At 50.1% G+C, this 15000-nt stretch overlaps 2 protein-coding genes across 8 annotated transcripts in view; one reads left to right on the top strand and one right to left on the bottom strand.

Annotated features, from left to right (window-relative positions):
• The first annotated feature begins 295 nt into the window (after nt 1-295).
• spp2 (secreted phosphoprotein 2) lies at nt 296-4598 on the top strand. The gene is made up of 6 exons (XM_042079974.1): nt 296-556; nt 860-987; nt 1123-1245; nt 2401-2514; nt 3362-3407; nt 4037-4598. The coding sequence occupies exons 1-6, from the start codon at nt 505-507 to the stop codon at nt 4156-4158; spliced, it is 585 nt and encodes a 194-aa protein (XP_041935908.1). The 5' UTR covers nt 296-504; the 3' UTR covers nt 4159-4598.
• A 73-nt stretch (nt 4599-4671) lies between these two features.
• Nucleotides 4672-15000, bottom strand: part of raph1b (Ras association (RalGDS/AF-6) and pleckstrin homology domains 1b) — a 60149-nt gene continuing 49820 nt past the window's right edge. For all 7 annotated transcript variants that reach the window (XM_042079918.1, XM_042079919.1, XM_042079920.1 and 4 more), the window contains 5 exons: nt 13472-13582; nt 11498-11596; nt 11226-11346; nt 10071-10213; nt 4672-9464 (listed from right to left, as the gene is read on the bottom strand). In XM_042079918.1, coding sequence (XP_041935852.1) covers nt 6537-9464; nt 10071-10213; nt 11226-11346; nt 11498-11596; nt 13472-13582 — 3402 coding nt within the window. In that variant the 3' untranslated portion in view covers nt 4672-6536. The remainder of the gene's footprint in view (nt 9465-10070; nt 10214-11225; nt 11347-11497; nt 11597-13471; nt 13583-15000) is intronic.

Raw genomic sequence — 15000 nt, 5'->3', positions numbered from 1 at the left:
TTTCTAGCCTGGGGCATGTTTCCATTAGGCTTAAGAAGTGACTCTAAAATGACCAACAATTCTTCTCCGTTTACAAAGACTTCCAGCACTTCCTGTAAATCATATGAAAAACACATGAACATTTGATCTTTATCAGTGTATTATTCCGGATATATTCAAACCACATTCTACGAACATTGCGAGCCCTATGTGAGTAGGGATTTGTAATCGTCTTCTTTCACTGATTGGGTGTTCATCAGTAAAACTCCTGGTTTGGATTCATGTGAGGGAGGCAGAGCACACAAACATCTCTCCAGCTGTCATTGGCATGCGGCGTGGGTTGCGGAGGATAAGTGCGTGTGAGTGCAGTTAAGGACAGAGGAGTTTGTGCTCTGACCACCACATAAGGGCTGCCAAGTTGAACAGGTCACTGTACCGGGAAAAGAAGTAGGGGGGAAGAGCAGAGCAGAGAGGTATTTAAGAAACCAAGACTTTGGAAGCTCGTACTATCAAACTGCGAGCAAGATGAAAGTGGCGGCTGTTTCACTGGTGCTGATCCTGAGTCTGGGGGCCTCAGGTGAGTGAACGCGGGCGCACGCCGCTGATTCAGAACACACGGTAAACATCGGCTCTGGCTTTCAGGACTAACAGTGAAAACTATCTGGCTTCAAATGTCATTCCAGAGTGCAGAGTGCAGTTTTGTGTATGTTTGTAACGGATGATGACACTCTGATAATATGTTTCTGTATAAACAACGGCACATATATTTGTAGTGGTTTATGCTTTCAAGACTAGCTGCTCTAAGTTTGTCAGAGATGTAGCCTGAAGTGTACAGAAGTGTCCAGTTGATGTAATGTTTCATCTTGGCTTTCCCCTACAGCCTTCCCACTACTGCAGTGGGACTTGGCCCCGCAGGCTGATAAGGCCATCCAGATGTCTCTGGACCAGGTCAACGCTCAGTATGGGAGAGATCGTCTCTTCAGGCTGACCAAAGGCTCTGTCAAGAAGGTGAGAACATCTTAACACCTCGTTAAAATGTCTTCTTTTTTGTTCCCACCTGGACCGTATAAAAACAGCTCATCAAAGACTTGCATATACATATTTGTATTCCTCATATAACAAACATCATTTGTTTGTTTACAGGTGGTTCCTTTGGGGATGAACACACATGACCTGATGATGAATTTTGCCGTGAGGGAGACGGACTGTCTGAAGATCTCTGGGGCGGATCCTCTGAACTGCAATTTCCGTCGAGGCTTCTTTGTGGTATGATTCCTCTAAACCTTAACCCTCCACATGCTCACACCTCCTTAAGGTTTCTGTAGCTACAGCTGTAGACAGTGGCGGTGACTGACCGCCAGTAAGAGTATTTCCTTGCTATCCAGATGTCTGTCCTTGTTTCGTTCCACATTCCTTCACATAACTGCTAGTTCAAAATGAATGTGAAAGTAAACTGTGTTCATTTAGCCAGTCTCAACTTACAGTAAGTGCCAGTAAGCCCTCCTGTAAATGGGAGAGGGGGGAAAAAAAAGTCAAAAGCACAAAAATATAAACATGTCTCTTTGGGACAGTGTGACTGTCTTTGGACCAATGTACAATGGAAGAGATGTTGACCAATACAAGTTCAATGAGTTCACAGCTGGACTGCTGTCAGAAACAGTGGGTGGGGGCTCTGACTGTAGACAGAATGTTCAGTTCAATGGGTGCTAGAGAGGTTGAGGAGCTGCCAGATTAATGACGCAACCCAGCTCAGCCAGAGGACACTGCGTGAGATGGCCTCTTCTACTGCAGTTTTTGACTTTGACCAATCCGACCAATAACTGCATTTATACAACAGCAACACAGTGCATTTCTATAGCCCTTTTCAGAGCACTTCAAGCGCTTCACAGTTAAAGGGGAACCTCACTAACCACCATGTTTTGATATTACCACTTTGTGCTGCATAATTATTTTGCAGCCATTATAGTGGCACAGCCACTATCGTGATGCATTTAGACCAGGTTTAACTGTTCCACGCCCAGAAAATATTTCCAACATGTTTAGTATTATTCTGTATGTGTTATAAATAGTCATGAAGTGGTCTGATGTGGTCCAATGTGTCAGACTAGAGACTGAACTTTTACAATCATGAGACTTTTTGGGTGTACATTGTATGTAAAATCATTGTTTTTTAGAATATTTAGGCAAACCTACCAAATATTTATCACTATTGGTGAATGCTTTAAATGTCTTCAGCAACCACAAACTACTGGTGACACAATGGAACATTCAATCTTCTGGGCAGTCGCTTTGGCTCCTCCTCTGTGTTGTTTGTCTGTTTGTTTCCATAGTTACTGAAACATAATCAAAACAGAAATCTCTTTCCTGGTGCTGGACGCTCCCTCGCCTCATCTGTTACCCCACTCCCTCATTCCGTTTCAGGCGGAAGCATCCTGCTACTCCCGCGTGCGTGTGTCTGCTGAGAGTTCTAAGCTCGTTGGCCTCAGGTGCAGCCAAGCGGACAGCTCCAGCTCTAGCTCTGAATCCAGTGAAGAGGTGGGACAGAGAGATAGGCTCTAAAGAGAAAGATACAGCCAATTATCTGCACTACAACATTACAGACAAAAGTATTGGGACGTCGGCCATTACACCTACAAGAACTTCAGTGGCAACCTATCTCTTTTCTAGTCCATCCCACATCTCAGTGGGCCAGGAACCGAATGTGACAATGTCTTTATGGACCCTGCTTTGTGCGCTAAGACATAGTCATGCTGAAACCGAAAAGGGCTTCCCCGAACTGTTCCCAAAAAGATGGAAGCACATAATTGTCCAAAATGTCTTTGTATACTGAAGCATTAAGATTCCCCTTCACTTCTCCAAGCCTAACCCCTAAACTAACCCCTAAAGAAAACAACCAATATGCCATTATCTCTTCACCAGCATGACTTTATTAAGTGAGGTCCTAAAGCCATGTGTATGTGATTTTGGGAAGAACTTGACTGGCTTGCAGAGAACAGGGTTCTCTACATCATCAAGCACCTTTGGGATGAACCACAAGAGAGATTACGAGCCAGGCCTTCTCGTCCAACTCTGACACATGTCTGACCTCAAAAATACTCTTCTGAATGAATGGACAAACACTTCCAGACACTCTAAAAGAGTGGAAGCTGTTATGGGTGAGGTGGGGTGAGCGCTTTATAATGGCATGTCATTTAAGTTCCTGGGTGTAATTGGCAGGCGTCCCAATCCCAATAAAGTGTGTGAGTGTATCTATCTACAGAGACAGTTATTATCTAACAAAAAAGTATATGCGAGAAAGTGAATAAGGTGCTTGAATAAAGCAGGGCTTCATTATGTATATTCTTTCTGTGCTTTCTAATTGCTTATCATTGTTGCCTGGCAGATGATGATGGAGAGAACCTGGGTCTACAACCCGTTTGCTCCAAGAGGTAAGTCCGTCTGAGTTTAAGTATAAGTATAATATATACTCTTTTGATCCCGTGAGGGAAATTTGGTCTCTGCATTTATCCCAATCCGTGAATTAGTGAAACACACTCAGCACACAGTGAAGCACACACTAATCCCGGCACAGTGAGCTGCCTGCAACAACAGCGGCACTCGGGGAGCAGTGAGGGGTTAGGTGCCTTGCTCAAGGGCACTTCAGCCGTGCCTACTGGTCGGGGTTCGAACTGGCAACCCTCTGGTCCGAAGCGCTAACCAGTAGTACCCCTTCATTGGATTGAATTTTGGCATGCTTAAGCGAACTCCTGGGGTATGCTCCCCTAGGCTGATGGAGTCAGGCCTGCCTGGTTCAGAGCATTGTGAATAGCCCAAGACTGCAGGGACAGTGTGCTACAAACACCTGGCAACTGCCCTCAGCTCCAACACATCTGATCATGTGAAATGTGTAACAGTCGCTGTAACCCATAAAAGCACATGTCCACACAGTAAATGTGTTCTCTCATGCTTCAATATGTGAAGTGTGTGTGTGTGTGTGTCCACACAGTAAACAAGTGTTATCTCGTGCTTCAATATGTGAAGTGTTGATATATTTTACTTTTTTTTTTTATTGCTTCAGAGCCTGTGAACCCTCCGGTTGTTGACCTTCCCACTGCTGCGCCATCCCGCAGACAGGCCGATATGTCCAGAGAGAGGGCTCCCACTCGAGGGGACAACTTCAACAACCACCTGTTTCAGTAGTTCAGAAAAGGAACATATCAGCAATCACCTGTAGTGATGGACCTGGAGACTTCCATTGTGTAGTTTAGTCCCAGTTTCTAGTAAAGCCGCACAATTCAGCTTTACAATAACCCACAGTATGGCTCACTGAATCCAGGGGGGTATTTAGTGACAAACCTGGATTAGTTAACTCAGAGTAGGTGGTAAACCTCCTAATAGAACAGCTGTATGCCTATATTCTCCTAACACAAAAATGTCATAGGGCTCTTGATGTAGGAAGTTTACCACTTACTGTACTCCGAGTTAACATGCCCAGGTTAGTAACTAAACCACGTACTTGGAATACCCCCCAAGTGCACACAGTATTATATATATGATGAAGCACTGGTGCTGTACAGCACAGGTAAATGTAAACATGTAATTTGTATTCTCTTCACTTAAATAAATACCATAATACTCTCTGACGACTCTCTGATCTGTTTATGTTAAAAACCATCGATTGAGATACAGACAGTAAGACACACACAGGGAGGCTTGATTTTGACATTTATATATTGATCTTACATTGAAATGCATTTATATAGTGATTTTATCTTAAAAGCAGACATTATGACTTCATTTTCCCCGATATGATTTTTTTAGAGATGTCCGATACTGGTCCCAGATAGGCCTCCAAACTTCAATACCGGTAACGTAATGCTTGATTCAGTCAGATATAGGCAATAACTTTGAAATATGCTAGAGAGTTTAAAAACAGGCATCCTTCTGATGGAATATACGCAGATCACATATTCGCAGTCAGGTGGTAAGCATTCATGGTGATGCTCTCGGTGAGACACCGGTGATCCAGGTCATAGACGAGAAAGCGACTTCTGCTGTGCTTCTTCAAATCACCTCTTCCAAAACACGACGGAGCGTAGCACAGGTGCACCCCTTCTCGGACCATGGGTTCTGGACCTCTACAGCAATGGTGGTTTGGAGAGTGACCATGGTATGTTTTCCCAAAGCTAATACTATACTGATGCTACTCTTGTGGATTACGGTACTTTCAGATTAAAAAGTTTTACAATTATTGTCAAACTGACCTCCTTCAACATGTAAGTAGGAAGTAGCTCCTGGCTGGCTAACAAAAGCAATGAATTTTCAACAACCTACATCCTGTCCAAGTATTCCTACATATCCTGTCCAAGTATTCCTAACGTCGAGTCAGTGGAAGGCAGAGTTACAGGCAGGCCAAGCAGCTGGAAAATGTTTTTTTTTTCTTTCTCATTTTGTAAAGACAGAAACTGCAGTGATGACAGAAATGAAGAGATTAAAAAGAACAAGGCTCAAACCATCACAGCACACATTACATCCAAATATGAGTGACAAATAGCATTTGTTAACATTAAAGCACTTCTCCGGGCTTGATTGAGATTGCCTGCGGTGTCATAGGCAGCAGTATAGCCAAGGTCTGTTTTTATGGCAGTTCACACAAGCTCCATCAAACGGATTCAAAGTGTTTGAAAGCAACAAACACAACTCTGACCCCCACACCTGGTTACATCCAACACCTACGGTCGTCCACCTCCTCTCGGGGCTTCGCCGATTTAAACTCACAAATTCTTCTCAAGGTGTGCACCACCCTCTGATGACGACCCCACCTTTCTTCTTCCTTTCCTCCTATCACACCATCCAAGGTAAGGGCACCTCTAAAAATCTCTCCTTCATCCTCCGTGCTCCATGGTCGACCAAAGGGAGTCCTTCAGAAAAGCATGAGACAAGCTTACAACTTGGAGAACATTCTAGAAATCACGTAACAAAGCGGTTCTTAATGATTCATCTGGGTTCGAGTCTGACCTGACTTGCGGTCAGTTTGCAGTCACATAGCCCAAGGTGAGAGAAGACCTCCCAAACATACACCTCTCCACCCCAGACCATCTCTAAAGGCATCTTTGTCCAGTACTAATCATTCAGTCCTAACAGTAAAATAACACAATCTCTTCAGATATTAAATAAATTTTCGTATATAAAAAAGGCTAAAAACAAAAACTCCCCACCCCTTTATCCCATTCACACACACAACCAGAAATGTCAGTCTGTGGCAGGGCCACACAGCAAGATCAACGGATAGACGGAAAGTCACGTCTGAGCTTAGACTGGACATCCGTCGCTCAGAACTCACATGACGATATGAGAGGAAAGTAAAGTCCGGCGGTTTGGCATCTTTCGAGAGTTGATGTACTGATCGATAATAATTTTGGACTGTTAGGAATGCAGATCCATCACGAAGCAAACCCTTGAGAGGTCCCCTTCGTGATGGACAGTAGAGGAGAGACATGAGACGGTTGTCTTGAATAGTCTTGGAACCCTTTTGTGTTGCGGCCAGTCTGAGAGCAGCTTGGCGTGTTTTTTTCGGGCTAGTTTGTGAGTTTGGTGCCGTTGTCCCGTTTGGGCGGTGCGGGCGGAGGTCCTCGCCGCAGTGTTGCATAGCCTGAGATGTTTCCTGATGCGTAGCCCCCGCCGTTGCTGCCGTTGGCCTGCTGGTCCAGCAGCAGCTCTGGAGGGGGTGGGGGCAGCGCCATGTCGTCCATGGTGGTCGTGATGGCCGGCTCGCCGCCGCTGCTGCTACCGAACGAGCCCTGCCGGCTGCCCGACTTGCGCCTTAGTGTCCGGTGGAGGTCCTCCATGAAGTTGGGCTGACCCTTGGGGGAAGTCGGCGGCGACATCGGGCGGTGGACCTCCATGGCGGTGGGGATGGCGCCGTTGCTACGGCGAGCCAGCGTCGGGGGAGGGGTCTTCTTCAAGGAAGCCCGCCCGGCACTCCAGATGTTGCCGCCGCCGCTGGACGATGACGATGATGACGACTGGGGCTGGGGGTTGACCACGGCGACTCGCGATGCGCTGCCGTGAAGGTCGGCGGGCAGAGGCGGCGGCGGTGGCAGGTCGTTGTCCATCGGCGGAGGGGGGAAGGACGAGTCGTTGTCCAGGGGCGGTGGAGAGGGGAAGTCGGTCACCACTTTCCCCACTTTGGCCTGCAGCGCCGGGGGCAGGTGGCCCAGGTTGAGCTTCCCCGGTTTGGGTGGCGCGGGGGGGCCAGCGGCGGCGGCGGCCGACCCCGAGGAGCCGGAACCCTGACGGCCGACCAGGTTCTCCAGCCGCGCTCGCGCCTCGTTGTACTCCGCAGACGAGTCGGCCTTGAAGCTGGAGTTACGCTGGGGAGTCGGCGGTGGTTTCTTGGCGGCGCCCGTCGGCGATTTCTTCATGGGCGAGCCCCCAGATTTGGGGGGGGTTGCTGGAGGAAGGGGTGGAGGAGGAGGCAGGCCCGGTCCAAACCCAGGCCCAGGCCCAGGCGCTGGCGCTGGTGGAGGAGGAGGCAGGCCCGGTCCAAACCCACGCCCAGGCCCAGGCGCTGGTGGAGGAGGAGGCAGGCCCGGTCCAAACCCAGGCCCAGGCCCAGGCGCTGGTGGAGGAGGAGGGGGAGGTGGGGGTGGAGGAGGACCGGGAGCTGGGGGGAAACCCAGGCTGTTATCGGGAGGCGGTGGAGGGAACTCTGGCGACTTGGTCTGCACTCCTCCTCTCTGCCACTTGGGCTTGGCCTTGACCGTAGGGGGCGACTGCGGCGCCTTGGCACTGTCCACGTGATTGGTGGCGGCCGCACCCGGGAACTGACTGGCCAGTTGCTTGACCAGAGAGGAGGCGGCTGCCCTGCCGATGCTGTGCTGTTTGGGGAGGGTGGGGGGTGGCTGGGTCTTCGCGGGGACCGATGCCAGCGGTCCAGGAGGAGGTGGAGGAGGGGGAGGAGGAGGAGGGCCAGGAGCCACCGCAGTAGGAAGCACCACCATCCCAGGAGGCTTACGGCCCATCTGGAAGGGGAAGGTTTTGGGTGGAGCGGAGGGGGGAAAGACCTGCTGGAGAGAAGCTGGAGGTGGAGGAGGTGGTGGAGGAGGAGGAGGAGGGGGTGGTGTGGTGTGAGCATGGGGCTGCTGTGGGGGCAGTGGGGGAGCAGGAGGTGCGGGAGGGGGAGGTGGAGGAGGAGGTGGAGGAGGAGGCGCGGACTGCGTCAGGAGCTGGGGAGGGGGCGAGGGCGAGAGGTCAGGCGGCGGCGGAGATGGAAACCTCTGGAAGCCGTTGGAGGGCTTGGGCGGGACGTGCGCCACCGGGAGACCGGGGGACGGAGGGGGTGGAGGGAAGCCGTTACTGTGCAGCGACGACAGCGGCGGTGGAGGAGGATGAGGCACTGCAGCTCCAGCGGCCGGTCCGCGCCTCAGCGTCGCCATGGCCGAGCCTGGAGTGGGCAGACTGGCCGGTGGGGGTGGTGGAGGAGGAGGCGGAGGAGGTGGAGGAGGAGGGGTGGTGGTGGTGGTGGTGTCCGGCGGTGGCCAGGCGCCGTTGTCCTTGCCGGGCTGTGGCTTGGCCGCTTGCGGAGGTGGGCTTGGCACCTGGGCGGGGAGGAGGGGCTTGTCTTTCTGCTGCAGGCGCGTGATGGTGCTGTACTTGGCGAAGACCGTGGGGTTGCTGGAGTGGTGGTGGTGCAGGGGGGCGCCGGACACCGACGGGGGGGGGCTGCACACGGGGGGAGGTGGGAGAGGAGGAGGAGGAGGTGGAGGAGGTGGAGGAGGAGGAGGTGGAGGAGGTGGAGAGGGCACACATGCCACCGGGGTCACGGGTGGAGCTGGGCTCAGGGTGGGGAGAGGTGGAGGAGGAGGCTGAAGGATTTGAGGGGTAGGTGGCAGTGGAGGGACATATGCAGTGGGTGGTGTCTGAGGGGGAGTTGGAGCGACAGGTGGAGCAGGTGGAGGTTGGGGTGCCTGGGGGGCAGGTGGAGGTTGGGGCACATGTGGGGCAGGTGGAGGTTGGGGCGCTTGGGGGGCAGGTGGAGCTGGAGGCAAATGGGAGGCAGGTGGAGGTTGAGGGGTGTGGGGGGCAGGTGGAGGTTGAGGGGTGTGGGGGGCAGGTGGAGGTTGAGGGATGTGTGGGGTAGGTGGAGGCTGATGGCTTTGGAGCACAGGTGGTGGTTGGGGCACGTAGGGGGCAGGTGGAGGTTGAGGAATGTGATGGGTAGGTGGTGGTTTGGGCATGTGGGAGACGGGTGGCGGCTGGGGCACAGTCTGAGGTTGGGGCACCTGAGGGGCAGGTGGATGGGGCTGGGGTGTGTGGGGGGCGGGTGGATGGGGCTGGGGTGTGTGGGGGGCAGGTGGATGGGGCTGGGGTGTGTGGGGGGTTTGCGGAGGGGGCTGGGGTGTGTGGGGGGCAGGTGGAGGGTGTGAACTCTGGTGGTGGGAGTGAGAGCTGTGGGATGTGTGAGAGGTGTGGGAGATGCTGGACGCTCGGCTCGACTCGGACCTCTGGAAAAGAACACAGAACCAATTCAGACCCTTGTTTAAAAAACACACACACACACACACACACACACACACACAACACACCTTGTGTGCCTTAAAGACGTCTCAAGAACTACCATCAAGTCCTTTAGGGTTAAACTGACTGCCCTCCTCCTGACAAACCCAAGCACTGCCTGTTCTGCACCTCTCCCTGCCTGTTCTCCACACTCTTAACTAATCTTCATGAGGTCTGGCCACAGTGAGGAAGGGAAGGGGCACAGTAGCCACAGTTCCTAATCACTCATTCACTTATCCCACTGCATTTGCATGCATTTCAGTGTCCTAGTTCTTATCTCGATAACTTATCCCAATTTTGATCATATTCAGGATATGGTGTTTACATGAGCACAGAGATACCTGGTTATTAATATCCCTGTATACATGATGAATACTAGTGTCTCAGTGCCCAGTTATTACATTCTATGTATGCAGACAGCTGCTGTTTGGAATACGGTGTATCCATGGAACAGTATCCCAAAAGTGGGATAAGGGCTTATCCGGGGTTCTGAAATCGGGATATGATCATAGGGAGGGAGGGAGGGAGGGAGGGAGGGAGCGTGGGCTACTCACCCGGCTGTTCTCCTCCATCTGGGTGCCTCTCTTCCAGGCCTCGGAGAAGATGGAGCTGACCACGCTCTGGGAGCGGGCATGGCTGGACGAAGTGCCGTCAGACAGGCCGCTGTCTGTCACACTTGAGTGGTTTGAGTGCGATTCTGAAACAGAAACGAGAACAAAAAGATATCATGTGAGTACGCTGGTCTTGTGTACTACCTGAGACTTTCATGTGAGTACGCTGGTCTTGTGTACTATGACCTGAGACTTTCATGTGAGTACGCTGGTCTTGTGTACTATGATCTGAGACTTTCATGTGAGTACGCCGGTCTTGTGTACTATGACCTGAGACGCTTCACTTTCTATCACCGTGTCCTGATTTGCATGTGACGTAAACGAGTGACAAAATCACTTTAATGACATTGTTTTCCTAGCTGAATGCGACACAACTGTGCATTTCTATATATTGTTGTTTTGAATAAGAAATGATACAAGAAATGGCATATTTAACAGATTCAGTGTGAATAGAGCGGCATATTTAACAGATTCAGTGTGAACAGAGAGCATTCAATGCTACACAACAGTCAGTCGCTCGCCTGCAGTTAGGATTGGCTGCAACAGGACTGGAAGGCCCAGTTGGAACGGGACGGGGGGCCAGCTTGTCCCCCTGAACACACAGCAGTTCTTGCACTACATGTGTTATGTGTGTAAAACTGTCTTGGAATTAGACCCAGCAGCTACCCAACAGGAAACGTGTTGCTCTGTTTTGAGATGATACTACTGGCTTACGACTCACGACTCACAACTGATACCAGTGGCCCACGACTCACAACTGATACCAGTGGCTTACGACTCAAGTATAAGTATAAGTATAAGTATATATACTGTTTTGATCCCGTGAGGGAAATTTGGTCTCTGCATTTATCCCAATCCGTGAATTAGTGAAACACACTCAGCACACAGTGAACACACAGTGAGGTGAAGCACACACTAATCCCGGCGCAGTGAGCTGCCTGCAACAACAGCGGCGCTCGGGAAGCAGTGAAGGGTTAGGTGCCTTGCTCAAGGGCACTTCAGCCTTGCCTACTGGTCGGGGTTCGAACCGGCAACCCTCCGGTTACAGGTCCGAAGTGCTAACCAGTAGGCCACAGCTGCCCCCAACTCACAACTCACCTGGGATGCTGGCGGAGCTGCAGGCTGATCTGATACTGGAGCTGGACAGGGAGGCCCAGTCGTACGCCGCCTCTGTGCGCTTCATGGCCTCCTGGTAGTTCATATACAGCTGTTTCCCGTACTGCTCAGCCAAACACAGACACATGCAGAGAGAGAGAGAGAAAGTGAGATTCTAAAGAGTCGATAACAGAGTTAAGTAAATACCTCATCGTAGATAGCAAACATAAACAGTCTGTCAGATATGTGTAGGCTAAATGGGTCAGGTCAGTTACCTTAGCGATACGTATTCCGTTGACCCATTGGTGGAGGGTTCTGACATCATCACAGCACAGGTACTTGATGTACTGAGATTTCTTCTGAATTTGGGGGTGCTGGGAAACAAGGGCAGAGGAGGTTAGCATGAACACTTACTGTGACCACAAGAGACATCATGATGAATAGGGCTGTAGGAGGTGGAGGGGAGAATATCCAGTTGTGATTATTCAGACAGATTGCAACTGCGTTTTGATCTGCAATATAATTTTGAAAGTCAAGCTTTGAGCTGCATGATTAATCGCAGCCTTTGCGATCAGGTAATTGTATCAGTCCAAATTGTGATTTCAATTAAAAATCGCTTCATTGTGCAGCCTTTATGATGAATGTTGATAAATCTGATCATATTCTTGTAGCACCTGACTGACCTAAAATTTTAAAACCAGATTAGGACTCTCTTGGTGTCTCTTGTCAGTGAAGTGGCTATATACAACCAGAATATATCTAAACATATGTACCAAATACTTAAGTTATGATATGTAACTAAATCTATTTCACCACTTTTATTTATCAACCATCACCTAAGCCATGACACTAGATCCATTCACCACCAGGTGGCAGCACCAGCCCAGTGCTGCATCCGAGAGCACACTGCAGCAGGGCTCTTCTTCTACAGGCTAATACAGCACTGGGGAGAATCACTACTGTACTGTCATGTTTTGAATGTGCCTCAGCTTTAAAACGGGGGTGGGCTGAGAAGGGCTGTGGCAGAATACAAAGGCTCAGCTCAACCAAGAAGTGCCATAACAAAGATGATCCCCAGAGAAAAGCCATTACCATATTCATGCAGCAGAACAATGGCGCTAGCTAACCTAATAATAATGCCAGACGACCTGACATGAGATTCACATCATTTTAGGAGTCGGCGTTCACTTTGTGTTGGCCTAATCTGCTGCAGCAGGATCTGAGGTGTGGTTTAAAATAGAGAGCCAGACAGCCCGGAGTATGCACTGTGGATTTCATCTAGGCCACTTCGATTGAATTAAACACTTTTCTGGACCCATGATCATGATCACTTCTAATGGATTTCTTAAGATGACCACCAGCTGCGATTCTGGCCGCCCCTCCCCACTCCTCACCCCGATGCCCCCTATAAAAGCCCAGACTCTTTGCAGCGTGAAGCCTGCTTTAAGAGGCACTTCCACAGGAAGACATCATTCACTTTCTATGAGGCCCTGTCTCCTCTCGGGGTGAGGGGGGTCCTGATGGAAAGTGGTATTTATAGTCGGGCAGTGCCACGGACGACACGGCAGCCGCCTTGCAGATGGCTCTGATATACGAGCTGTCCTTAGTGATGGTTGGGATGGTGAAGTAATGTCATTAAGGCCCTGTCACACACTCTGGGGACTGGAGCCACTTAGAGAACACATCTATTGTAATAGGGTAATGTGTGTGTGTGTGTGTGTGTGTGTGTGTGTGTGTGTGTGTGTGTGTGTGTGTGTGTGTGTGTGTGTGTGTGTGTGTGTGTGTGTGTGTGTGTGTGTTTATATCTGTTCTGTATGCTGAGCACCACCCTTTGCAGGCAGCCAATATTTATATTTATGGGGAACATAATGCTATTTATATTTCTCAGCTTGCGTGACATGAAATTTGATCTGTTGCTAAATCACATGAAGGAAGGTCCATCTTTGGAATGATAAGCGGCCGTATCATATTAGAAACCAACCATATGTATTTACGGCAGGCGTGCTGGTGAGATCTGTGTGTTATGGCTTCCTTCCCCCGATGCTCTTCACCCCTCTCAGCACCAGTTCACCACCATACATTACACACACACACGCACGCACACACGCACGCACGCACGCACGCACGCACGCACGCACGCACGCACGCACGCACGCACGCACGCACGCACGCACTGGTGGTTCCCACTCAGACACAGACACACACACACAGGCTGGAGCATACAGAGATCATTCGGTGGGACTGTTTACCTTCAGGGCCAAGCAGTAGTCAGTCGGAGCCTTGTATTTGCTGCGGTAGTCCTGGCCGTAGTACACATTCACATGGTCCAGTTGCAGGAAACACACCAAATCCCTGGAAGCCTATGGAGACACACACACACACACACACACTTTAACACTGGCATTTTGCATGCATAGCAGCAAATCAAACTCTGCACACTGGGTGGCTCTATACCACCAGCAGGGGGAGCTGTTGCCAAGACTGTTAAAAAGCACCAGTTTAAAGGGAGTGACAGGGTGGTGCTGAGCTGAGCTAGACTACTGCTTCTGTGTGTGTGTGTGTGTGCAGGGGCGCCTGCAGGAATTAATGCTATGGTACGCACACCCTTCACCCCCCCCCCCCCCCCTCCCACCCCCGCAAAAAAAACACGCGTGGACAATATTTGTCCATTTCCCGGTTTTAGGTCCGTGCATTGCAAAAAAGTAGCCTACATAGCATAACAATATCCACATGCAATAATACAACAACAACATCTACAATGACCTATTCATTTGGACAACTTGATACAGCCCTATAGGTTAAGTTACCTTTAGTTTTGTTCTAGCGTACCGTGACGTCTGGCTTTAAACAGCTGTAATGCAGTCTCGTTCTGACAAGCACACCAATTGCCTACCTTGTTCTTGCCCATCTGAAATAACTCCTCTAGCTTTGCTGCCTCCATCCTTTCTGTTTTCGTTGTTTAAACTTATGATATCCGTGTTGAGTAACCTATTGAGTTAGTGAATTAGCTCAACATTGTGTGCTGATAACCATATAGATAGCCGGGTAAAAGAAAACAACAAGTAGCCTAGTTGCGTGCCTGCGTGTGTATTCCGTCTCCTGCTCAAACAAAATGTGTGCGCGTTAATTTTGATAACGTGTTCACTAACTTTACGTGATAGAAAATTGTAAATAACCGGATGGCATGCAGCTAATGGGATACTGTGCATAGTTGGGAAGGTATGGTGGGCCAATTTGGTGTGATACACATTACACACACACAAGGGAAGTTTTCTCTCGTTGTTGAGTAGCCTGATGGTACGCATAGTGCGTACGGACGTACACCTGCAGGCGCGCCTGTGTGTGTGTGTGTGTGTGTGTGTGTGTGTGTGTGTGTGTGTAAAGAGAGAGTGACAGGGTGGTGCTAAGCTAGACTACTGCATCTTCCTCTAGTCAGCTCCTCTAATCTGTCGTGTCGTCCACACAAGGTCAGGGGTCAATGACAGTGATGCAGCGCGACAGGAAACGATCCGTCATCACCAGCACAAACAGGAAATGCCTCAGAGGAGGGCGCACATGGCTCAAAGACATGAGGGAAAACTGCCAAGTACAACATTAACACACACACATGCACACGCAGACACAGGCATACACACACAGGCACACACACACAGACACATGCACGGCATGCACACACAGACACAGGCACACAGACACATGCACGGCATGCACACACAGACACATGCACGCACACACAGGCACAGGCACACACACACACACACACACACAGACACAGACA

The sequence above is a fragment of the Alosa sapidissima genome, chromosome 23 (assembly GCF_018492685.1).
Source record: "Alosa sapidissima isolate fAloSap1 chromosome 23, fAloSap1.pri, whole genome shotgun sequence".
In the NCBI taxonomy this organism is placed as follows: domain Eukaryota; kingdom Metazoa; phylum Chordata; class Actinopteri; order Clupeiformes; family Clupeidae; genus Alosa; species Alosa sapidissima.
The sequence above is the reverse complement of the archived record's forward strand: the minus strand, read 5'-3'. Positions and strand labels throughout refer to the sequence as shown.

Excerpts from the sequence above, each read along its gene's own strand:
- spp2 (XM_042079974.1), top strand. The coding sequence starts at position 505 with ATGAAAGTGGCGGCTGTTTCACTGGTGCTGATCCTGAGTCTGGGGGCC. Across the intron at positions 988-1,122 it reads CCAAAGGCTCTGTCAAGAAG|GTGGTTCCTTTGGGGATGAA; the intron begins GTGAGAACATCT and ends GTTTGTTTACAG. Across the intron at positions 1,246-2,400 it reads TCCGTCGAGGCTTCTTTGTG|GCGGAAGCATCCTGCTACTC; the intron begins GTATGATTCCTC and ends ATTCCGTTTCAG.